At 42.9% G+C, this 26194-nt stretch overlaps 1 protein-coding gene across 7 annotated transcripts in view; it reads right to left on the minus strand.

The window, feature by feature from the left end:
- GHR (growth hormone receptor) overlaps window positions 1–26194 on the minus strand; it is a 291988-nt gene that overhangs the window by 152370 nt on the left and 113424 nt on the right. For 3 of the 7 annotated variants that reach the window (XM_047766349.1, XM_047766394.1, XM_047766374.1), the window contains exons 2-3: window positions 22522–22588; window positions 11279–11359 (exon numbers count right to left, since the gene is read on the minus strand). In XM_047766349.1, coding sequence (XP_047622305.1) covers window positions 11279–11348 — 70 coding nt within the window. In that variant the 5' untranslated portion in view covers window positions 11349–11359; window positions 22522–22588. Of the gene's footprint in view, window positions 1–11278; window positions 11370–22521; window positions 22589–26194 lie in introns of those variants that run through there. The other 4 variants (XM_047766341.1, XM_047766385.1, XM_047766358.1 and 1 more) reach the window with 2 other exon arrangements.

A 26194-nucleotide genomic window follows, 5' to 3' on the forward strand; every position in this document is an offset into this window, starting at 1 on the left:
AAACCAGCAGAGATCAGAAGAGAAAACCCAGATTTGATTTCATAAAACAGTCTTTGAACCTTCCTCTCTTCCTGGTGAGGAGAGCCTTGCAAATAACAGACTGCACAGTACCAGAGGCTACTTATTGTTTGGTGGCCCAGGAGGTAACTTTCAAGGATTTTTTTTTTTTTAAAGAGAAGAAGTGGCACCTCTTCCAACGAATTTTGGCTACTGATTTAGCCTCAGAAAGAGATGCCTAAATATTTGCTTTGAGGAAATTGCCCATACCTCATCATAAGTTTATGTTTATATATAATACTTACATCTGAAATAATGAGGTTCAATACTGAGAGTCAAAGTACTACTTTAAACAATCTGAATCTGGAGGATTTATACGGAGTTCATGGAACCACTGCTTGTCTCATGGACATAATATGATTCTTGACCTAGGCGGAGCAAGTCAAACAAACGCAACTCCCAGCAATCAGCTGAAATTCCCACAGAGGTGAGTACCATAGCTTGTTCACCACTGTGGGAATCCCAGGACACGTGAGGCAATGTAACGTGTACTCCAGGGTCAGACTGCCTGGTCTGGACTCTCACTTTGGCCTTCACTAGTTATGTAAACTAGTTATGTAACTATTACTGGTGTCCTCACCTAAATCAGGGTAATAACAGGACTTTCCTCTTACCACTGCTGTGGAGATTAACTAACTAAGGTTACAGTATAAAGTACTTAAAACCAGACCCACAAAAATGCTATTATTGCTATGAACTGGTTTTAATTCTCTCTTCCCACATGCCCAGTCCACTTGGTGATGAGGCTGGGAAACTGTGCCTCAGTCCTTTGGCACTGTGTCAGCCACACGGCAAATACTCAGAGAACTGACTTGACTCAACCATGGTAATTCCCAACATCACAGTCAACTCACTACAGACCTGTTTACTATACTGATTAGATTTAATTTTATTAAAAGTATAAGAACTAGAGCATTCAGGTTTTATCAAACTTATCTTCTGAACATACATTGCTAAAACTATAAATATAAAAGTATCCCGTTTTATAGAACTTTACAATGTCATGTCTTAGTTCTATTCTTGAAAGCATCTTAAACATTAGAATCCCTTTCTAGACAGTTTTTTGGAGTTATTAAAATTAGCTTCCAAAACTTCCTTGTGCAACCAAACTGCTTTCAGGTATGTATTGTTATAAATCGGATTCTACATGTCTGCTTAGTTTGTGGGTTTATTTGGGCCTCAAGGTTTAGAGTCACTCAAGCCAATGAGTTACCAGTTGTTGAATACTTATGTGCTTTTCTTAGGGCACCTCAGCACATGGTTTACCTTCATTACCTCCTTGATGGCTTTAAACAAGTTATTTCCCTCCCATTTAACAGATGAGAAAATGGAGGCTCAAAGAGTGTAAGAAACCACCAAAGTCTTTGGAGCACATGCCATCAGTACTTTGCTGATATAGAACCCGGAACCATTTTTGTGCATACAGACTCCCAGTGTGCTTTCAGGCACAACACCCAGAACCTGTTTCCTCTTTGTTGTTGTCTGCAGGAGCCACCTCTCTTTTCTATTTTTTTTTTTGCCTTTATTTTTTAAAAATTTAAAAAGATTTTTATTTTTTATTGATTTTGCTTTTTTAGGGTTGCACCTGTGGCATGTGGAGGTTCCCAGATTAGGGGTCTAATTGGAGCTACAGCTGCTGGCCTACGCCACAGCCACGCCAGATCCAAGCCACATCTGCAACCTACACCACTGCTCTCAGCAACGCTGGATCCTTAACCCACTGAACGAGGCTAGAGATCAAACCTGCAACCTCTTGGTTCCTAGTCAGATTTACTTCCACTGCTCCATGATGGAACTCCCTGCAGGAGCCATCTTAATCTGCACTTAGAGAGCTTACAGTGTGTCTAGGAATTTATGACCTCCAGGGGTCAGTCCTTAACCATCAACTAAAGGCTGTTCTGGACAACCCAGAACACTGCTTCCAGGGGGGACTAAGCCAGATACCATTGCCACCATCTCTCCCCCACCATGGGCTAGCAGTTGATACTGCACTTTTTTTTTTTTACCCCCCCTCCCCCCAGACTTTTCCCTGTCTCATTTCTCTACTCTCTGTCAGTTACTTCCTGGAACATTTTTCTAATCATTCACTTTTTTTTTTTTTTCTCCCTGTCTTCTCAGAGCTGCACCTGTGGCATATGGAGGTTCCCAGGCTAGGGGTCTAATCAGAGCTGTAGCTGCCGACCTATGCCAGAGCCACAGCAATGTGGGATCCGAGCTGCATCTGCGACTTACACCACAGCTCACGGCAACGCCGGATCCTTAACCCACTGAGCGAGGCCGGGGATCCAACCCTCAACCCTCATGGTTCCTAGTCAGATTCCTTTCCACTGCGCCACAATGGGAACTCCTAATCATTCACTTTCATCTGAACCCTTGTCTCAGCATCTGCCTTTTGGGGGAACGCAACCTAAAAACAAAAAAATCACACAACTCTTGAATGATAGAGCTAAGATTCAAGCCCATTTCTTTTTTTTTTTTTTTGTCCCTTTTTTTTTGCCATTTCTTGGGCCACTCCCGCGGCATATGGAGGTTCCCAGGCTAGGGGTCTAATCAGAGCTGCAGCCACCGGCCCACGCCAGAGCCACAGCAATGCAGGATCCGAGTTGCGTCTGCAACCTACACCACAGCTCACGGCAATGCTGGATCGTCAACCCACTGAGAAAGGGCAGGGACCGAACCCACAACTTCATGGTTCCTAGTCGGATTCGTTAACCACTGTGCCACGACGGGAACTCCTCAAGCCCATTTCTGACAAAGTTCAACATCAGTGCTCTAAGATCCTTAATCTAGACTGCTCTTCCTGACCGTGGCAGAGAAGGCGGAAGCAACAATCAAGCTGGGACTGGTGCAGAGACTTCCTTATTGGTCCTACTCCCTAAACATCTCTGTATATTTTGTGAGTACCAGCCAAGGTCACTTGACCAGTCTTTTTCCCCCCACCTTAGGAATTCCTCCAAGGGTCCCCCTTACCCTCTGATAGTCTAAGTTTTGGCTGATCACTGCTGCCCCAAGGAAGTGACAGCCAAGGGCCGGATCAGAGCACCAGAGTGACACTGAGTATAACCAAATCAAATGTAGATCAAATTGGGCTCCTATCAACTAACTGCAGAAATCAATCAGCAGTCTACATGGTAGGGTATGTACTGAAAGCCAACCCTGGGCTTGGTGATGGCCACAGTCTGAGCTCACTTCAGCCTGCGGTTTCAGTCTTTTCCTTTTACCTGCTGCTTTAAGGTATCAGTTGACCCACCCAACATCAAAGGCTTCTGACTTTGGGTTTATAGCAACCCACTCTCAACCAACGTGTTGAAGAAATCATGGCCCCCATCCCTCCATCTGGTAGTCAGGGAGTGGTTTCATTTTAGACACACCACAGGTTAATAAAAGTGCTTCATAAGTTTTTGTCTTGAATATTCTCCTATTGTTTTCCTTAATAAGTCACAAATACAGGTTCTTAGTACCCATCCATAGAAATAAGACAAGACAGGTCATACTGTGCAGAAGCGACACTTGCACCTTTCCCACCCATCATGGCTATATAACCAAGAGTGTGACATGCATTTATGCCCAGGGTGTGCACAGAAGTTAATCCCGCTCTTTCTATTCCTCGATAAGAGCTTTCCAGGAAGTTGGGCTTAGCGATAGCTGTGAAGGGAAAGAGAGCTAGTCAACCGTGCTTATGAAGTTCAGAGCAAACATCCAGAGACTATGGTGCTGGCACAGCTCACAAAGGAAGTCAGGCACAGTCATGAGCCAGTGTGTAAATGCAGCCAGGGCTGTCTGAGCACAGCACCTGGGTCCTTCACTGAATTCTCTGCCTCACAAGCCAGTCTGTCCCAACTGGGCACTTGACACAGGGCAGAGCTCTTCGACTGGTTCCATTTCCTGACCACCTGGCCCTCTTCACAACACATACTTTCAAGAGCTCTTATTAGGAGTTCCCATCATGGCTCAGTGGTAATGAACCTGACTAGTATCCTTGAGGACGCAGATTCAATCCCTGGCCTCGCTCAGTGGGTTAAGGATCCAACGTTGCCGTGAGCTGTGGTGTAGGTCGCAGACGCAGCTCGGATCTGGCATTGCTGTGGCTGTAGTGTAGGCCAGCATCTGCAGCTTCTATTCCACCCCTAGCCTGGGAGCTTCCCAGGTGCAGCCCTAAAAAGCAAAAAAGAGCTCTTATTAAGAAAAGCATGGTTTACCAAAGGGGAAACTGTCTGTGGAAGGGTAATTTGGGAGGATGGGATTAACACATATACACATTCACTTTGCTACAAACCTGAAGCTAATACAACATTGTAAATCAACTATGCCTCAATAAAATTAAAACAAACAAACAAAAAGAAAAGCATGGTTGCTTCTTGTTTCAATCAAGGAAGCAGAAGGACCAATGGTCAGGTGGTGAAGGGATGGGTCCTCAATCTCGGGCAGTCACAAAAATGGTCCTTTCCTAAAAAATGAGCTCTGGTTTCTGGGGAAGCCAAGGCTCCCCAATGCAGAGCATGGTAAAACATCACCAATTCAGTCTCCACTAATGTGAGTCTGTTAATACTTACACATAGCACATGGCTGTCCACAAGTCAAATGTTCTGAATATGATTATTTCTTCCACAAATTTGCAAGATTTCACTAAAGACTGGATTAGATAAATTCCAGTTTTGTTTTTTTTTAATATTTGATGATCCAGAAATTAAGGATTTTATCAATGTAACCGATCTATTTTGCGGAATTTCATACTTCACGACAGGCTTTCATTGGAAAATTGGAAAAATATGATACTTAAGGGATGAGGTTGAGAAAATGGATCCAGCTCTCCATATAATCCCTAATCAGGGTCTTTCGTAATCTCAAGTTCAATGTCCAAAGGAGCAGAGACAACTTGGATTTTCAATCTGCAGGCCTTATTATACTTCTCTGTCAATATTTGAGGAGATTTGATCAGGGAGGTGGGGCACAGATAAAGGTGGTGTCAAGGGTGGGTGCTGGGGGACCAGTGTATTCAGTGCAGGATGTTGGCCAGTGGCTGGTGCATGGGGTACAGAGTCCAGTCACCTTGAGTAGGGTTGGCAAGACTAAGAAAGGGCAGCAGGCTCCCAGGCCATTGATGTGTTGGGCAAAGTTCTGGCCCTGGTGGCATGTGAATGAAGTATACTACAGGAAAGTGAGACGGTTCCATGAATAGGCAGAGCCCACAAACCAGGGCTTGGGGTAGGAGACAGGGATGGCTGCAGCTTCTTGGACAATAGCTTCTGCAGTTACAGATCTATTTTCAGACCCTTCTTACTAGAAGGAGGTTCAAATCCAGCCCTTGTCCAGGTGAGGACAGAATACAACTGAGCATTAGTGACAACTGTGGAGTACAAGTTGGGAGGTCCCAGGTCAGGATTTAGATGCCGATTTCCTTAAATAAATGAAGATCTACTTTGAATCTGAATGCTAGAGGATGAGGATACAGAGGGATGAACAAAACGCCCTTCGTGAATTTTAAGTCTAGTGAGTTTTCAGTCCATTAGGATGCAATGGTCACTTACCAATCATTTGGAAACACACTGTATCTATTTCAAGCTCAACCCAAACTTTGCCTCACAACTTAAAATACAGAGGTCATGACAACTTCATTTAGAAGAGACACACACAACAAAGGTTACCTCCCAACCCCCTGACCATCTTCCCACTGGCCACCATTCTGCCCATCCCTGGGTCCTGCGCCTCTTGATGAGAGATTCCAAAACAACATCCTGGAACATTCCCTCCATTGGTTGGGACATGCTTCTCCATGTTATAAAACCTGAAACCTGGCTGTGGAGATGTGACATGGATCTGGAGTTAGTTCAGGTTAAGGCTTAAGTCTGGTAAGTCGTTATACAAATGGAAACAGAGATTCCTGATAGCTGTCTCTGATGAAATATTGTGGGTTAATTTTGAACAAATTTGGGAAATCTAGGCCAGAGAAAACTCGGATTTGCAGCGGAGGCTGAAGAAGTGTTCCAGGCTCCTGGGCCTCTCTGACTACGCAGTGCGGGCCAGACCGGGCACCACGGAATCCTCTCTGTACGATCAGTTGCATCAGATTTCAAAAGTGTGTTGATGTCACACGTCATCGCTGCCTTGAAGCTGTAACTACAGATGAGGAGGAAGCTTTTCTCTTGGTTTGAGGAATGACACTGTTGACAGCATATGAGTGTGGCTGGAAGAGCCTGTTGCTTGTGAAAAGATGAGGGTGGTCCTTGAGCTGTGGCTGCTGGCAACTCTGCCTGATGACAAGTTAGACATGCATCACCATGGATAAGCAGGCAGTTACAGAGAGCAGGGGCTAGGCCCTCAAGAAGTTTCTGCAGATGGCTCTGAGAGGCCTAGAATTCTTTATCATACCATGTTTAAGGTTAGGGTCTTAAACTAAACCAGCTCTGGGAAAGGAACCCATTGACTTAAAATCAGGGTGAGGAGAAAAGCCCACCCACAGATTCTTCCTGAGAAGGTCTTCCTAGGGGAGAGGTGTTGGGTGATTCAGGCTCCTGGGCCCCTACTTGTGGAGGAGGATCTCAGGCAGAGGCTGGCTGGGCTGGTCCAAGCTGGCACTGACTTGTGCACAGTTGAGCCTGGGTTAGCCTCTGCTAGAGGCAGAACATCATGGGTGTCGGTGAACAGGAGCTGGTGGCTAGCACCACACATCCAACACATGACATCAATCCTGCTCCTGTCTCCCCCATAACAGGAGCCCTAGTTTAGGCTAGAGAACCAACGTGGTGTGGAGACACTTTGCATACCAGGACTGGCCCTTCTGTGTGATGACCGACACCTCCGGCAGAAGACTGGAAGTCTAGTCCATCATTGGCATGTGTGAACTGAACATTCAAGGCTCAGACTATCTTTGGGTGGTCCTAGTCCTTTTAATCCTAATTAGCAGAGGCTCAAACCCAATCACCCTCACTGGCAGCTGCTTCATAGGGGTGAGTCATCCATGTAAACCTCACCGAATTCCCAAGATTCTGCTCAGTGCACAGCTTTGCTGCTCTCACCTCATCCTGCATATATTTTATTGCATTTCATGAGATAAGTACATACTTCAGTGATGATCAAATATCTGGGGGTATGTTAAGGTCTTAGGATCGAGTCATGAATGTGCAAAGGGAGAGCTCAGGCCTTTGTCCCCTCTGTAGACCCTCAGGGCACTGCCGACCCTGAGCCGGCTGCAGGCAGGAGGGGTTCTGGGCAACAGTATGAAAGAAAGGTTGCTTAGATACTCTGCTGTCATCAGTCTCAGAATTTCCCTCCATACAACTGTTCCATGCAAATACCACTTTACTGCTAATACAAGGAATTCTTTGTGTGTATTCCTGATCTCTTAACTCATGATAAATTCCTTGAGGGAAGAATCACTGTTCCTCACAGCCCTAACTTCAATCTTGAAAAATGGAAAGCTCTAAGGAAATATTTTGAACACTGAATTTGTTGAATTAACTTTTTCATTCCATCTTGATTTATTCTTTTTCAGAGCACCATGGCCATCTGTTTTCTTCACACAATCTAGACTTGAAAGCTAAACTGTCTCTCATTAAATTCTAGAAGTTTTTCGTATCCCAGCTGAACTTCTTCAAGGGCAGCGGCTTGCCTGCTCCCACCTCAGGCTGCTGAGGTCAACAAAGGATTCTCGGTTGTGAACCAACAGAAACAGGAGAGACACGACCTAACACATAACAGGTGTTCCTTCTAAGAATATTTATATCCAGTAAGTCCTTGTGCACATTTTTTATTAAAATCATCATCACAGAAGCAGCAGTTTTGATGCAACCAGTTGACACGTCAATCCTGTGAGGCCCTCTGAGAATGAGGCACTGTTGGTCATTCCTGATTTTAGAATAAGAAATTTTCCCTGAGAATCTCCCTACACTGTTGGTGAGAAGGTAAATTGGTGCAGCCACTATGGAAAATAGAATGGCGATTCCTCAAAAAACTAAAAATACAGTCACAATATGATCCAGCAATTCTACTAATTCTGGAAAAAATAAAAATACCAATTTGGAAAGACACATTCACCTCAATGTTCATAGCAGCACTATTTACAACAGCCAAGACAAGGAAGCAACCTAAGTGTCCATCAAAAGATAAATGGATAAAGAAGATGCAGTGTATATGTGTGTGTGTGTATATGTGCATATGTGTGTATATGTGTGTATATGTATGTATATATATATACACATATAAAATGGTACACTACTCACTTATAAAAATAATGAAATTATGCCATTTGCAACAATGTGGGTGGGCTTGGAGGCTATTATGCTTAGGGAAATAAATCAGAGAAAGATAAATACTGTATATCATCACTTATATGTAGAATGACTGGCCAACAGAGAGCTCTACCCAATATCCCATGATAATCTATATGGGGAAAGAATCTGAAAAAGAATGGATGTGTGTATTATGTATAACTGAATCACTTTACTGTATACCAGAAATTATCACAACATTGTAAATCGACTATACCTCAATAAAACTTAAAAAAACAGAAAAACACATCAATGTATACAGCAAAACAGAAACAGACTCATAGATAGAGTAAACAAACTAGTGGTTACCAATGGGGAAAGGAAAGCGGGGAGGGGCAAGATAGGAGTATAGGACTAAAAGGTACAAAGCACCGTTTATAAAATAGATACGCAACAAGGATATATTGTACGGCACAGGGAATTATAGCTATTAATTCATAATAACTTTTAATGGAATAAAACCTATAAAAATGCTGAGTTCCTATGCTGCACACCTGAAACTAATACTGTAAATCGACTGCACTTTAATTAAAAAAATTAAATAGCCTGTGGTACATCCAGGAAAATAAAAGAAATTCTCCCTGAGAGGATGCCTGAGAAGCAGATGTAAAGACTAACATTAAGAATGAAAAGCAGAGCATCTATTACAATGCTTTAGCTAATACAATGCTGGCACTGTTTGGGGTTTAGTTCTCACTAGATTTCCAATAGGGCAATTAGACTCAATAAAGAACAATCCTCTCAGGGCCAGCATTTTTTAATTGCTCATCTGCCCAAGCAAGAAAAACCCTGCTCAAAGCCACAACCTTCCTGCAGCATGCAGACCTGTCACCTCTTACCAGCTCCTGGGCTGCTTTTCTTGGTGAAATGTCCCAGATCCCCTCCTCACAGGGCCACCTCCTTCCACTGACCAAACCAAACTCAAATGAATGGCTGGTGAAACTACAGTAGCACCTTTTTTTGTTTTTTTCTTTCAAGTCCTTATCTATATTTTCAGTCTGCCTTATACAATGGGAGAGAAAATAAAGTGATTTGGCTACAATCCAGACCTGGCAGAAAAAGAAACACGTGGCCCATGAATGTCACCTGAGGTTCAATCCATGTCGTGTCAGATCACTTTGGCTGAACTCATCTGATAAATAGCCAGAACTGGCACACACACACAGACACACACACACACATGTTCAAACATGCTCCTTTGCACCTTCTTATATAAACATCATACCCCAAACCTTAACAATTCCAAGGCCATTTTAAGGGAAGAATTTTGAAGTGACCACATATTCCAAAGGAATTTCAGTTAGCCCACTAAGAAATAAAAAAATAAGAGAAAATTCTTTTTCCTCTGCTAAATTACTTAGTACATGCAAGTACTGTTAGACTATGTGATTTGTATTTACTATATAAACCATTGCATTTTCTTATGCTCTGCTCCCCCCAAAACAAAGCAAACCAAAAACTTTCCAAAAGCAAAATAAATGCAAACATAAGGCCAGCTAATGGTGTTGTTTCCTCTACAAAGTTAAAGGTTTACTGAAATGTCAAAGCAGTGGAAACAGATGCTCTCTGCAGGCTCTCTAGGTTGAAAATGTAATTTGAGCTTTAGTCTTTTAGCCATGGATATATTTTTAATTTTCCTTAAATTTTTCCCTTACCATACTTTGCATTTCACAAGTTTTTAAAATTCCTCAAGCCTTGCCCAGTGGAGTGAAAGTCACCTTAATGAAGAAAGTAGAGATTAAACCACCATGACTTTGGAACAGCAGAGGATCTCAGCTGTAATTCTTTGGCTCAGAACCAGGGTCTAAAACCAGCCATGGGAAAAGCTGCTGACACAGAGCCTGCAATTCCCTCCATGTTTGACTTGCATAATGTTGACATTATAACACCAGAGACACCCAAAAATATTTCAAACAATTATGACTTCTTTTCTATAAATATTTTTAAATTGTCTTAAGAGATAAAATAACATATTTTACCCTTGTTTTCTTAGTTATTCTGGTCGCCCTCAGCAGCTCACTACTATGGATTTATTTTTGGCTTGAAGGTCAGGGAGGACATTTTAAGGCACTATTTCGGCTGTTAAACTGTGTTTTCCAGCACAAGTTGCCCAGTGAGTAGGGGAGTTGGCTACTATTAAAGTGACAATTGACTGTGGACTCAGAATCGGAGAAATAGATGATTTCTTTGTTGAAGCTCAGGCAAGAAAAAACAAAAAGACTCCAAGCACTCAAGATGATATTTTAAAAAGTTTCCCACCCCTTTATGAGCACAATTTTCTTTCTGGACAGAAAAAATCCTTTTCATTCCCTTCATTACTCTCTTGTTCCAGTTATAACTGTTAAGAGACTTACGTTTGATACAGTGACTTTTTTTGATTGGAAGAGGACATAAAAAAAGAAGGGAGAATTATAGAGATGGACAAGGAAGTGCTTGACTTCTGAGGGTATTATTCAACTATTTCAGGAGTTTCTTCCTTCAAACTTGGCCAAATAGTAAGCACCCAGAGAGTGAGAGGTGAAATTTACAACTTCCACTCTCAGAGACCTATTCCGAGAGCAGCCTTAATTCTGAGCTCTGGAAACAGGCTATGATAGCCTCAGTCACAGATGAGCTGAGTAGGTTAATAACCCTTCAGTGCAATTTCAATCTCTCCCCCAGAGCCTGAGGACCGAGAGACCTGGCTTGCCTTGCATAGAAATGCCCTCTGCGTGATTTGCAGCATTTATTTTTGATGGGGAAACATCAGATGCCAAAGCTGACTACTGTTTTCCTCCTATAACACTCCTGGAAACATCCTCCTGGTTTATGATTTTAAAAGCTACAACAGGTTGTCTGTTTGTTGCCACTTAAAACTTATACTTTTTACTGACCTCATCCAAAGAACTTAGATTTAACAAAGTTCAGTGTGGTTTCAAAAACACTGAAGGTGGGAATGGAAAAGCAGAACTTACCTTCACTCCCAGAAAAAGCATCACTTGAGCCTGCCACTGCCAAGGTCAACAGAAGCTGCCAGAGATCCATACCTGTAGGACCTGCAATCATACAAAAGGAAAAAGATGAATCTAAGCAATTAAAAGCAGACTACTTTCACTAAGAATTGTTTAAAGACACACTAAGTTATGAATGAGCTGACATGCACATCTGCAGAAGGAATCCGTAAGTCTTTCACAGTCCAGAGTCTCATGTGGTCATACTTTTCAAGAGAGCAAACAGCAGGTTGTAATAAATGCTACTTCCGGTGGGTGCTTGTCTCAGGAAATAACATGGACACTAAAGATTTTCACATCCTGGCCGACAGACATAGAACCACCTCACAACAAGTGACACCTCCCCCCCCCCCCCCCCCCGCCACCCCAAGCACACACACAGCTTCCGTAACCAGGCCGTGCCAGTGTGGTTCTCTTTAATTTGATCTGAAACTTGTCAGCCATATCACCAAGCAAGGGGCCTTGAGCTGGACAGGCCATAAAGGGGAAAACAAGACAACCAACTTCTGAAATAGTAAAATTGCTCCAGTGTGTTACCTAGTGTGCAAAAGAGCTCAATTAACACTCAAAACATCGTGCTGGAGTTCCCGTCGTGGCGCAGTGGTTGGCGAATCCGACTAGGAACCATGAGGTTGTGGGTTCGATCCCTGCCCTTGCTCAGTGGGTTGGGGATCCGGCGTTGCCGTGAGCTGTGGTGTAGGTTGGAGACGCAGCTCGGATCCCGAGTTGCTGTGGCTCTGGCGTAGGCCGGTGGCTACAGCTCCGGTTCGACCCCTAGCCTGGGAACCTCCACATGCTGCGGGAGCGGCCCAAGAAAAGACAAAAAGACAAAAAAAAAAGAAAAAAGAAAAACATTGTGCTAATAAGCCATCTAAGGAGGTTTAAATAGAAGGCAGCTGAAAGGAAGTGAGAAGCAAAAAAAACCCAAAGCAGTGGCGCTTCCTAGGTGGCCTCCCCTAGGACACCCGGTGTCCTTGTGGATTTTAATTTCTGGAGGAATGAGGTCTCTGAAAGGCCCAGGAAAGTGAATACCTCAGACTCTAAGGAGAGTCAATGTGTGGCCCTGCTGGCCATTTGGAGTCCCAAGTGTGGCCACGCCTTTGCAGCCTTCAATTTGATGAATGGGAGAGCAGAACAACATGCCTCAGCCAGTGCACACCTTTACCTAGAGGAATAAGCTTCTTTGGAATAAATAAACCAGGTGTCCACCTCCTGGATCTCTAAAAAGACAAGTTTGGGCTGGTTTAAGATGAACTCAGCAGACTGCTCTTTGGAGACGTGTTGCTGCATTGGCAACTAATGCCTACCACCTGCAGAATTTCCAGATTATGGTATTTATAAGTTACTTGGGAGGATCTAACCATCATATCTGGAGCTCCATCAGTGTCTCTATTGCCTTATTTTTATTACTGTACGTTCTTGGTAATAATGAAATAGCCCTTCTGCCACCCCTAATCAAACTGAAATGATGAACATAAATGCTTGTTTTCATGGGTAATGGGATGGTATGGTCCCTAGCAATGGCTGCGTCATTCTGAATAGATATGCATCGTCTGATGCTCTGTACTTTCATTTCTAGGCAGTGGATGACCCACCATTTTTCTTCCTGTTCTATATAATTTTATGATCTTAAAAAATTCTAAGAAAACCCATCTCTATGCAAACTGAATCTCTCTCTGTGTGTGAATGTCCATGTATAGGCCCACGTGCTTAAGAGGCCCCTCATCCACGGTCCCAGGGAGTCAGTCATAGTATTGAGTGTGACAGTGGAGATGAACACGCTTTGCCAATTCTGAGAGTTCACACAAATGTGAATTGCAGTTATAACACCCGCGTTTGAACATCCTAACCTGGATGGCTCTGGGCTAATGGCCTTGCATCATCCTCATCTACTTTCACTGCATCTTTCCCAAGGTCCTATACTCCTAGGTGAACAGGCCTTGTAATCATTGTTTGAAGTCTCTGGCATAAATACATCAGAAGACTAACAACAAATACATTCTAGGTTGAAAATACTCTCCTGTTGGTATCTGGATATTTCCTTTAAAATTTCATTTTAAGAGTTTTTTGGGTTTTTTTTGATTGTTTGTTTTAAGAAGGAAAGCATTGAGGAATTAGACTCTGTATATAGAGCTAGTTTCACTACTGTCTGCCAAGTATGGTGTGTCAGGTAAAGAAGCCGCCTCTGGCGCATGCTTTCTTGGTAGCGGGTGGTAATGGTGAATCCATTCCCAGGCATCATCGTATGCTTCCCCCCTGAGTAAAGATATGGACAGGTTTGCATTTCTCAGAAGGATGCTTTCTCCGATTTGGAATTCACCTTTTCAGACCTCTCAAAGGGACTTGGCAGATGTCAGAAAGAAGCGAATTTTGCTTCAGATGAATCATAGGTGACCCTCTCCCATCCCCCACACTCCTGAAAGCTATTGCCTACCCATGAACTTGGCTTCTCCCAAACAAGGATCACAACAATTCCTTTATGAGCCAAACCTATCTCCCCAGAACATGTTTTCTCCACAAAACAAACACATCAGAATCCCCAAAGCAAAATTAACCAGAAATCAGGTTGCACACTCCTCAGCAGAGGAAGTATTTAAAACAGCCATTCTCTAATTCAGAAAGGTTCACTGCCCGTGAGAACAGGGACCCAACTTTAAGGCTCTAAGTAGAGGCAGGAGCAGAGAAGAGGGTAAGGTAAGGAGGCTGGGTTTAGGACCAGCTAATTGCTTCATTAGAGACTAACTCTCCTCTTCCACTGTGGCTGGCTCAGTGGGGATGATTGGGAAAGCAGCCCCCTTGGCATTCTCCCCTCATGGGACTCCCCCCTAGTGAACTCTCTGGCACCATCACATGAACAGAATGTTCGTTGGCTTGGGCTGATCTGACTGTAAGCTTCCTCCTTCAGCTAGATGAGGGAATCCTACTTTATTAGGTTCTAGAGGAGAGGTGTCGCTGGAAGAGGACAGAGTGCCAACACACAAAGTTTGACACTTGACTCTATCAATGATGTGACAGATGTGAGCAGAAAATCCCTTTATTTCCTTTATTTCTAGTCAATAAGACTAGAATAATCTAAGGAAAGGCAGGCATTGTTCAGCAGAATCTGTTAAATTTTACCTTAGCCCATTAGGTTTTTAAAGTTTGAAATCTTTTCCTAGGGAAAATCCCTCTCTAAATGTCTCATGATATTTAGGCGTTCTTTGGTTAGAGCCATATGGCAAGATTTTTACTGGGGTGGGGGAAGGAGGAACATCTATTCCTACAAAATGGAACTTGCAACATTTCCCAGCTCAATGCCTAAGGCATTCTGTCTACTCCTCCTTCCTCAAGTGAGAGCCAGTAGAAAAGCCCTGTGATCCAGCTGGCATGAGTTTCAATTCTGCAGGCTGCCCAGCAGAGGAGGCCTCCAAATTACAGTTGGGCCAATGATATACTTTTGTTCCTTGGCTATAAAACAGTCCATAAACACATGAGAAGAGTTAGAGATTAAACATAATATTTTTCCCTGCATATAATAACCAACTGTAGGCAAAGAAAGCAATGGATTCCATTCTCTTTAATTTAAAAATATTTGTTGAACTATTGGTGCCTGCTAGCATTGTACAAGGTACAACAGAGAATACGAATGCAATCAAAATCGTTGAGAGAGAAGTCACGACTGGATTTTAGAGATCTTTACATAGAAATGATGGGTATCAGATACATTTAATGTGAAGACAAAGCTCTTTCCTGCAGAATCCCACATCATCTTCATTAAAAGTAACATTAGAAAGTCTATAAAGCCATATGGTAAAAAACATGCTCATAGCTGGTTAGCAATTTGTCAGAGACAAAACGAACTACTAGCCAAAACCACCTATACCCTCTTATTTGTATCAAGAATTTAAAAGGAAAGTGGTAAAAAGCATCTTAGTAATATGTTAGCATTTTAACAAATGAGAAGACTAAAATAATGGATTTAGGAGCTTGTAGTCCTGCTAAGGCAAAATTAGGAAGAATACCAAAATGGTAGCTGGGTTGATCAGAAATAATAAATTTGTCCAAATTTTTGTTTTACTGCTCTAGCTACTCTGATATTGAAAAAGAGCTGATTAAAAAAATTCCAACTGAAGCAGAATTGTTTATATTGCAAAACCAAGACTCCAGGTAGATAACCTAAAAAAAAATGTGTACTTTCTGATGCTAGGGTTGATTACTACCGAAATATTGCAAAACTGAATCTCACTGATTTCCTGGTGAAGCATTTCCAAGAACTCAGCACTGAAAAAGGAAGAGGCTCATCCAAAACGGAATCTGAAATCATCCATTCTAATTAGCTCCAGGCATTTATTTGAACAGTTTGCATCTGGAGTTCATGTTATTATCTACTTTTATGGTGGTGGTCATTTGGAAATTGGTCAGACCCAAAATGCCTTAGGTTAGTTTATTTCCTTCCCATCAGCAAGGGAGAAAAAATTCACAGACATTATTGATATAATTACTCTCGTGAGATTTCTTTTCTCACAGGGATCCAGTGGGGAAACAAAGGATGGGGAAGTACTTTAAATGTGTAAAGTATGAGGGGGGAAAAAGACTTTGAGAGTAGTATATATAAGAGGTCTCCATTTTTATAAAACAGATGGAATGTATATCATACGTTCCTGTGCTGACCAATTTAATTATGACCAGTCACTCATGACTACTGAGCACTGGAAATGTGGCTAATGCAAATGAGGAAATAAATAAGCTAATTTTTATTGAAATATTTCAATTAAATATTTAAGTACATTCAGAACAGTTTGGGTATCTAATCTACTTTCTCAGCTGTCTATTTTATGAACTCTAAATACAGATCAAGTAAAGTTAGCATCTAAATTGAGATGTGCTCTACAAGTGAAATATACATGGATTTTGAAGGCTTGGTACAAAAAAAAGGATGCAAAATATTTCAATAATATTTGACTATGTTAAAACTTATTCAGATATGCAGTTTTTTAATTTTAATTTTTTAAAATTTTGTAAATTAAAATTCAACTAAAAAAATTTTTGGAGTGCCCATTGTGTTGCAGCAGAAACGAATCCGACTAGGAACTATGAGGTTGTGGGTTTGATCCCTGGCCTTGCTCAGTGGGTTAAGGATCCAGTGTTGCCGTGAGCCATAGTGTAGGTCGCAGATGTGGCTCATACCTGGCATTGCTGTGGCTCTGGCATAGGCCAGCAGCAACAGCTCTGATTAGATCCCTAGCCTGGGAACCTCCATTTGCGGTGAGTACGGCCCTAAAAGGACAGAAGATAAAATTTTAAACTTAAACTATTGACAACATTAATATATACACTTGATGGCTTGTATGTTTATACTTGCATTCAGAAACAAACTGTTATAGGAGCATATCTGTTTTCATAACAAAAACAATACACAAAATAAAACTGTATATTTATAGCACCATATAAAATCATATGCATATGTTGTCAGAGGTCCTCCCAAATACAGAATGATGGGGACAAAAAATTCACTGCAGACTTAGTGAATATGTTTATATTTTATAGCAGGCCTATTTAAGGGTACCCAGTATGCCTTTATTTACCTTTAAAAATGTGACAATTCACATTGTATCTGTCTTTGAGCTGTCAGTGGAGTAATGACAATGAAAAACTGTTCCTACTTTATCAGTAAATAGAGGATGTTAAAGCAATCAAGACACTATAGCCTGTGGGGTTGGGGGGAGACACTACAGCCACCCAGGACAGTGAGCCCTGGGGGAACTCAGGATGGAGACAAACAGGCTGACTGCTGCCAAGCCCTCAGCTACTGCAGCCACCCCCTCACAATGCCCCTGGAGGAGACTCAGGATGAGAAAGCGCTGGATGCTGGCCCCAGATACCCGAGGTGCATATCAAAGGAATGATTTCAGTGAGGCCAGACCCCTGCACCTTCCCAAACATAGAAAAGTGCTAAATTCCTTAACTTGAGATGTCTGGCTTTTCTTTCGTAGTAATCTCTTGATATTCTGACTTCTTGTTCTTTGCTGAAAACCTCCTGTGTATCCTGGCTCCCCCCTTCTTCAGAACAATCCCTTTTAGCTATCTGAGAGGCTGCCTCCCAGGCTTAAGTCCTCAGTTTTGTCCACCAAATAAAACCTAACTCTCAACATTTAGATTGTTCATTTTTGTGTTCAGTTTATAATACTAATATTAAGCAACTGGAATCATAATTTATAAAAGGAATACTCATTTTAAAAGAGCCATGGTTTGTAGCATTTGCCAATCTCTGTGGGATAAATGTCTCCACCAAGGCTGACTTTAAGCCACTGAGTCACTTAACATGGATTCAAGGAGTCATTGAAGTCACTGAACAGGGATTCACCAGCTGGGACGAGCTGGACCCAGGGCATCACCAGCTGGGGAAGCAAATGATGTGATCTAGGCCGCAGGTGAGGTAACAGGTACAAAGACTAAGCAACATGCTGACACTGACACGAGAGGTAAGAGCACTGCTCGAGTGAACCCTGGACACCTGAGTCCATTCGATGCAATCAATTCCACCGTCAGATGGTCACATTTACTTAATCATCATTCACAAACACTTTTCCAGGTGTAGAAAAACTACCATCAACTCTACCACAGATGCTATCCTCTCTTTCCACTTATAGAGAGGGTGAGCTTAGGGGTTCAGGACACAAGTTCTGGAATTGGGTACAAATCCTGGCTTTATCAAACCTCAGTTTATGCACCTCTCATAGAGAGATAATAATATCAATTCCTCTTTTATAAGAAAATCAGGAGGCAATTGAGATGTTTATTGAATATCCTTGGCATGCCCTGGGCTGTTTATTAGACTTTCTGATACTAGTGATGGATGAATCGGTTGTGCTTTAGGTTTCCATGGGATTGGGAATGGAGCCCTCATTGTATACGCCATGAAATGGGTCTAGGGAGTCAGTAAAGCCATCAGCTGCAACATGCGAGACTCCCTTCCCTCAAGCGCTTACTTCACATGAGAGTCTGGGGGAGGGAAAGTGTGTGCCCCTCCCAGGATAAGGCAGGAATGCTGCTCACTTCTGCTTAGGGGTACAGGTGAATTGCACACCTTCTACAAGGAGGTCCAACTGTTTGGGAAATAATCTAGAGGATGATTTCCCCTGCACGCCCCCAGCCACCCCCATCACTATAAGAAAATTCTGTGCTGTTGTTATTGGGTCCAGATCATTTGTTTTATGAGGCATGGATTTCTATATCTGAAAATAGGGTGGGTGAATTCCAACAAGAAGAGACTCGGTTTGAAGCCAGGACTCTTGCTGTGAGAACACAGTACAGGCACCTGGGTTCGAAGAGCCTGGGTCTCCACCTCTTCCTTTCCAGAGGGGTGAAAGAATCAGGGGCATTTCAAAACCAAATGCTTAGTGCTTCTCCCAGCCTGGTATGCCTGGGGATTTGGTTGGGAGTGGACCTTTTCTGTGCATGGGGCATTCTGTTCGAATCCAGTGGGACCTAGTGGCACTCTGAAAACCTCACAACAGCTAGACCTGAGAATGGCCATCTAACTCTCCCAGCCTGGTGCAGCCACTGATTCACGATGCAGGTGTAACTCTCACATGGAAGAGAAGCTCAACTGCATAGGTGGGTGCTTATTTGAAAAATATGCTCCTTTTTATATTTTATACCACTCTACTTGCCAAGTCATTTTTTCCCCAAAATTTGAAAAAGCAAACCTCTTACTCGTTTCTGCTTTCTCTCTCTCTCTCCATGAGTGGCTCTTCAAGATCTAATATTTATTACTACGATAATGCAGAACATGGAGAATGTACTTTAACTAAAGTTGAAGATGCTGGAGTTTCAAAACTCTCAGAAGGAAATAAAGGCTTTGTTTTACCTAATTTAATAGGAAATAGATAAGCTGTTGAAGATTTCATAGAATGAAGTCTTCAAGTAACAAAAAACATTCAGTATCTTGATGATATTATAATCTGACAGTGATTAGTATAATAACTCACAGCACTAAAGGAGTCACTGACACCCAGAAAACATATTGACAGAGAATTGGAAGAAATTCTTTTTTTTTTTTTTAAATCAAGTCCAAAATGGTGAAGCTGTTCTTTTAGGGTAAACAAGTTGGGAAACCAAGAGTGAGGCAATGTGATCTCCTGGGAAAAGCATTGCTAGAGAAAGCGTCAGCAATCCTGTGCCCTGGATGCAGCCCACCATCTCGCCTGATGTAGCGACTTGAGCTGTCATTTAGTCACTGTGAGCCTGTCCCCTCACCTGCATGCCATATGACACTTGTGTGATGAGCCAAACCCCATGCTGTGCGATGCAATGAAGAGGGCTTCCTCCACCCTGGCACTTCCGGGCCTCTTTTCCTTCCCCTCTTTTAGTTGTGAGCCTGCTGGGGGCAGTGGCTCTATGTCGCTAATTCTTTTATCCCCAACAACTAGCCTTGGGCCCGGCACAGTAGATACCCCTCCAAAATCTTCCCAATGAATAAGTGTGCCGAGTACTCTATTATTTCATTCATTCCTTGCAAGAGAGCCTCATTTTAAAATTGCGAAAATGAAAGTTTAGAGGAGCTTCAAGAGGTTAAGGGAATCCCACAAGCTCAGACAGAATACTTCTGGGTAGGGACTGGAGCTCTTTCCAAGGCTTGCCTTTGCCTGGCCATGCTTCTTTGAAAGTGCTAAACCAGGCTGGCTAAACACCTGAGTAGGGTTCCAGTGAGGCAGGCCAAGCTGCAGAGAGCAAGCAAAAGAGAGGAAAATCTGGATTTGAACTATGGACAGGGGCAGACACCACCTTATTTCTAGCACTTAGGGACTGTCAAGGATGGTGATAAATCATAAATGCTGACACAGTAGTTTCTTTAGGAGCAGAATTGCTCAAGGGACATTCATTTCTGAGTCTCAGAGCCTCCAAGAGCACATTACTTAAGAGCCACGAAGTGTGCCCTTTCCATGACATGGGGGCCTCTCCCCACCTCCTTTGAGCCTATATTATAAATAGAAAGAAGTCTATTTGGCCAGACTGACTGGCTGCCAGAGAGATGGCAAACACTCGGCAGATCAATGTCACGTCTCATCGCCAGGAAGTTTACAATACACCACTTCACTCTTCAAGATCACAGGAGGTGTAATAGCTTGGAGTGGACTGCTCATTGTGAATAGCTTTAATAGAAAATGCTCTCCAGAAGGGCATGGTGTCACTGAAATATAATGCCAGCCACAAATGCCAGTTGTGTGGGTAATTTCAAAGTTCTTAGTAACCACATCAAGAGTAAGAAATAGATAAACTTGAACAACACAGCCTATTGAATCCAATATATCCAAAATATTATCACTTCATCATGTAGTAAATATGAAAAGTATTGAGATATTTTATACACTGTTTCATACTGAGTCTTTGGTGTGTATTTCCCACTCACAACACATGGCAACTGGCAGCAGCCCCATTTAAAGCACTCAGTAGCCATGGACAGCTGGCAGCTACCACACTAGATAGTGCAGCTCTGGAACACAGCAATTATGGAGGTCCATGGGCCTGCTCCTGGCTGGTGCAGAATGTTCCTGTGTTTATCATCACTCACGAGCAGACCAAACCGCTGAGAAGAGACCTTTAAACTGTTATTTTGCAAGGTCTAATAGCTTCTTGAAGTCCTCGAAAGAGTTTTGCTAGTGAAGCGAGAAGCAGGCTGCGCCAGACCTCGACACTCAGTTTGCATATAATGACTGAGCACTGAACCCTACAAATAATTAAACTATCAGCCTTTGGTTAAAATTCTAGCACTAGTGCTGTCACTAGGTAGGGAATTTTAAGTGAATCTTTTCTCAGCTTCAGCTTTATTTCCAAAATAGTATATTGGGAGCAGATCAACTGTTCTCAGCCTTGGCTGCAAATTAGAACCACCTGGAACTTACAAACAAATGCCCTGGCTTTACAGATAAACTGAGAATCACTGACCTAGTGCAAAACCAAATGTGCTACGATTTTTAAGTTTGTGAAAACAGTGCTCATCTGCCCCAAGCAGCCTTCCTCAGCTGGGTGAGGGGAAGAGAAAAAAAAATTCTCTAAGCTAATAAATGTATTTTTTACAACAGAGAGCCTTCTATGCCAAGGGGTTAAAATGCTGAAATATGAAGGTATGATTAGAAAATACTATCCTATGAAATGGAAAATAAAAAGAATACATGTAAATAGATGAAACCAGTCATCCACAGAAACTATCACTCCAATAATGACAAAATATTATTCCTAAGTGTTGCTGATGAGTCTGGATAGGCAGACTGCTAAATAGATCTCCCAAGATTTTCATCTCTGGTTACTGCTCTGGTGGGACTTGGCAGATGTAATTAAGGTGACTAATCAACTGATTTTATAATAGGGAGATTATTCTGGATTGCCTGGGTGATGAAATGTAATCACATTAGTCTGTAAAAGTAGGAAAGGAAGTTAGTGAGCTGTGGAGGAAGACAAAATCAGATTAGAAACTTGAGAGGGCCTTGCCCTGCTGTTGCTGGAGGGGCCACATAGGAAGCATGAGATGCAATGCAGGCAGCCTCAAGGAACAAAAAAATGGGCTCTTAGCAGACAATCAGAAAGGAAATGGGGATGACACTCCCACAACAGCAAGGAAACTGAACTGGGTCAACAATCTGAATGAGCTTGGAAGCAAATTCGTCCTTAGGACCTCCCGAAGGTAATGCAGCCCTAAGGACAGCTTGATTTCAGGCTTGTGAACTCTGCCCAGAGTATAGTTGCACCAGGCTGCGTCCAGACTTCTCACTTACAGAACTCTTCTGTAAATAGCTAATAAATGGGTATTTTTCTGGGCAACTAAATTTATGGTAATTTGTTATAGAAGCAACAGAAAACCAATACAGTTTCTAAAAGTCTGTTCTAGAGCCTGAGGTTGACTTTTTAAACATCAATCAGGAAGGCAACTATCCAGCCACTACCGAAACCTAGTCATACCAGAGAGGGGATTTTTAGCAGAACATAGACATGTGGAGGCTAAAGGGACGTTTGGGATAATCAAATCAATTAGTGATTGATGAGGAAAGCTGAAAAAATTTAGTAAATAATGCATGGCCTTGTCTTGTCTGACTCTTTGGGACCAACAAGAAGGTCCCAATACAGAGACAGGTATAATCATCATCCAGAGCCTGCTAATGCTCTCCCTTGAGGCCACTCAGTTCCTCCATTCCAACCCTACAATTGCCAAATGACCTTCTGATTCTCACCTTGTTTTCTGAGTTCTCTCTCTTTCTGGAAAATACAATAACCAGCCGAAATGAAATTGCTTCACAGCTGAAATGGAAAATAAACACACATATTGGCATTCTGGTATATTGGCCTACCTTGCAAGGTTGGCTAGAATACATTGAGCACCTGAAGTCTAATCACCTCGGGGTCAATGGATGCAATTTATTGTTTTTTTTGAACACACAAATCTGGACCCGAGTTGATCCCAGGGAAAGTGAGAAAGCCTGAGAGATTCTGTCTAAATCAGTTTGCTGGCCTTGCTTCTCATCTTAACCTCAGGTCAGACAGGAAATTTTAAAAAAAGGCAATATGTCAATAGGAAGGTAAATCAAAATCAAGGTCACAATCTGTGAAAGACTAGGGCTGGGAGAAGATAAAGACAAAGAGCGTATTATTTATGGAAGAATAGGTGGCGTGCAGATGAGGGGGAAGGACAGGCTATCTTTGTAACATGTCCTTGTAAAATCTAATATCTTGGCTCAGGAGAGCTTGTTTTCAGTTCTTCTGAATTTAATGTTCAATTCCTAAGAGCCTTATGTTTACCACTCTATGGGACTGACCCAACATAACTCAGGAAACTGTAATTCAATGACCTGGCCATGCCTCTCCTAAATCAGTTGGGTGGTGGATGAGGGTTGGAACAAGGAGGCTGAGCCAAACTCTGAATCTCTGTTGATTCAAGGAGACTGTCCGCCCATCAAGAAATTAAAGGAAAAAAGCACTACAATGCTTTTCATTGCAATCTGAGCAATATCAGTTATTCACATCTTATAGAGCAGTAATAAAAAAGACATCTTGCCCATCAAACTGAAAAGTGATTCGAATGAATTTTCACCTTCAACCACTTGTAATCATGTTACCAATTAAAACTTTACTTCCAAATGGGGAAGAAAAGCTACACGGAATCCCTAGGGTGGCAGTTTACATATAGCATCATGTAAATGCTATAGAACCAGAGGGCAGGTGCCTCAGACACAGGGAAATATTCACCTGGACACCCATAAACATCTGAAATAACTCCCATCCAAACAGAATGAACTCTGCATCTCCTACTTGCCCCTGTCTCCATCTAATGAACAACAGCTGCATCTCATATGCATTTTCTAACTGCTTAATGAGATTATGGCTCCCCAGTCACCTTACCTAGGTACCTTGGTTACACCATTCCTTCTTACCTGTAACTCCTCACTATAAGGGGGTGATTCTACCTCAGAATTCTCTCTGGAATGTATCTCCTCCTCTGGAATTGTAGTGCTTTTTTCCTAATGCTCGCCACACTGCCACCTCTCTAGACTTAAGAGAGCCTCCTTCACAGTCTCCCTTCTTTTACCTTCAAGGTTGCTGCCAGACAAATCCCCAAATATATCTACTTTCAAAATCAAGTTCAAATATCACTACTTCCATGAAGCCCTCTGCACTCCCCTGAGACTTAAAACTGTTCATTCCTCTGGGCTTCCACACTGCTTTTAGCCTCTACTAAATAAATACCCTTTCTTCTTCCCAACATGGAAGTCACAAGATCACAAACCCCTGCTGTGGAATAAATGAGTTCTCAGTGCCTGTGTTGCTGCAGGTTTCCTCAGGGCAAAACATAGACACCCTGCGCCCCCATCTATATATCACTCTGTGCCCACTGCCACCAAAATGCCTTGCAGGTTTTTTTTTTTTTTTTTACTTTTTGCTGTTTCTAGGGCTGCTCCCGTGGCATATGGAGGTTCCCAGGCTAGAGGTCTAATGAGAGCTGTAGCTGCCGGCCTACGCCACAGCCATAGCAACACAGGATCTGAGCCGCATCTGCGACCTACACCACAGCTCACGGCAATGCCGGATCCTTAACCCACTGAGCGAGGCCAGGGATCGAACCTGCAACCTCATGGTTCCTAGTCGGATTCGTTAACCACTGCACCACGATGGGAACTCCGCCTAGCAGGATTTGATGACTGAAGAGATATATATACTCTGTATGTGTGTGCTTGGGGGGGGGGCATGTTGGTGGGTGTAAGATAGGCCAGAGGCATTAGAAATTCTTCCTTATCCCTAAGAATATCTACATCATCATTCAGCTTTAGGAGAAGTTAGTTTGGGTGAAAGAGAGCAGAGGGTGATTTGGAGCTAAGAGGATGCACCTAGGGTTGAACTCTGAGAAGCCAGAATATACCATGAGGGTGCTGGAAAGAATTGAGAGGTGCAAGAGAATTTCACAAAGCAAAGATGGTCATAGTTACTCAAAATTCTGCCCAAGATCCACCTGAATGGCCACTTATGCCAAGTACGTATGCACTGCTTCTTTGGAAAGTGGCAGAACTCTGCTTCCCATAGGTCAACCTTCCCCATCATCCCTTCAGAATCCCCACCGAATTACCTCTGTACTTTTGCAGAGGGACAAGCAAAGAAACAGAAAAAGATGGTGTGTGCAGGTGGCTTTCTGCTTCCCCTTTACCATCAGTGCAAGACGGAACACGAGTCACAATTTTTTTCCTTTGAAAATTATTTCCCATGTTCACTAGATTATATTCTTCAAACTACAAGGTAGTTGAAACACATGGCTTTACTGGTTTTCCTATTAATCAGAATGTCTGGAAGCCTGAGGTTAGGGTTGATGGGGGTAGGGGGACCACCAGGGAGGCAGAATCACAACTGGAGAGGCTGAGAGCTAGATGGGATGGACCCTAAGGACCATGCTACTGTAAAGGTCTCATTTTACAGGTGAGGTAAACACAACCCACAGGGATGAAGTAAAGTGGGTAAGACACCCCCGCTGTTGCAGCTGAGCTGGGAGCAGCACCCAGGTCTCCTGCCCCCAGTCCCATGGGCTTTTTTGTTCTCCACTTTGTCTTCAATCCGTTGCTCTATTTTCAAGGAGCACTTCAAAGAGCAAAAAGCCAACTTACCCTCAGGCTCACATATGCTGTCACACGTAAATCACTGATCATTAGGTTTTGGTATAAACAAATCATAATAGGTGGGGATGTAAGGTGACCCTCCGCCCCTGCCCAGGGGCAGACACTCACCCACCTTCCATGGGGGGATGAGGCTCCCCTTGCCACCTTCTCTGAAGTAGGACAAGAGCCCTGGAGTAAAACCCAGAAGAGGAATTTACTCACAACCAGCCCTGAAGTCTCGACCATGCTGAACCTAAATTTCTGAGAATAATCCTAGTTAGAGTCTTGGAAAAATCTACTCTCCACACTGATACCACAGTGACGTCCTTAAAACTGCAGATCACAGCCAGTTTCAAACTCTAGTACAAACCCAAACCCTCGGCAAGGTCTACCCAGTCCCGTGTGATCTGATCTGACTGCCTCCTACTTTCCATGCCCACCTGCCACCATTTCCTAAACCGCCTCCCTCTCCTCTGTCCATGGAGGAAGCTCCTCAGAAGGTTCTAGACTTTTCACACCTTCATCCCCCACCCCCATCTTCTTCCCACTTCATCCATCCCTGCTCCTCACTTCTCAAACCTCAGTTCAAGGTCACTTCAACTTATCTGCATTTCTAGCAACAACCCCACTCCCTACCAGGTGAAGGCAGGTGCCCCCCTCCCCTCTGCTTCCACACTAGCCTTGCCAAACCTCTACCACAGCACTGTGAGAGGCTCACCACTGCCTTCTCTCTCCTACGAGGGGGGGCATATTTGTACCCCCACTACCT

The sequence above is a fragment of the Phacochoerus africanus genome, chromosome 1, assembly GCF_016906955.1.
Source record: "Phacochoerus africanus isolate WHEZ1 chromosome 1, ROS_Pafr_v1, whole genome shotgun sequence".
NCBI classification, from domain to species: domain Eukaryota; kingdom Metazoa; phylum Chordata; class Mammalia; order Artiodactyla; family Suidae; genus Phacochoerus; species Phacochoerus africanus.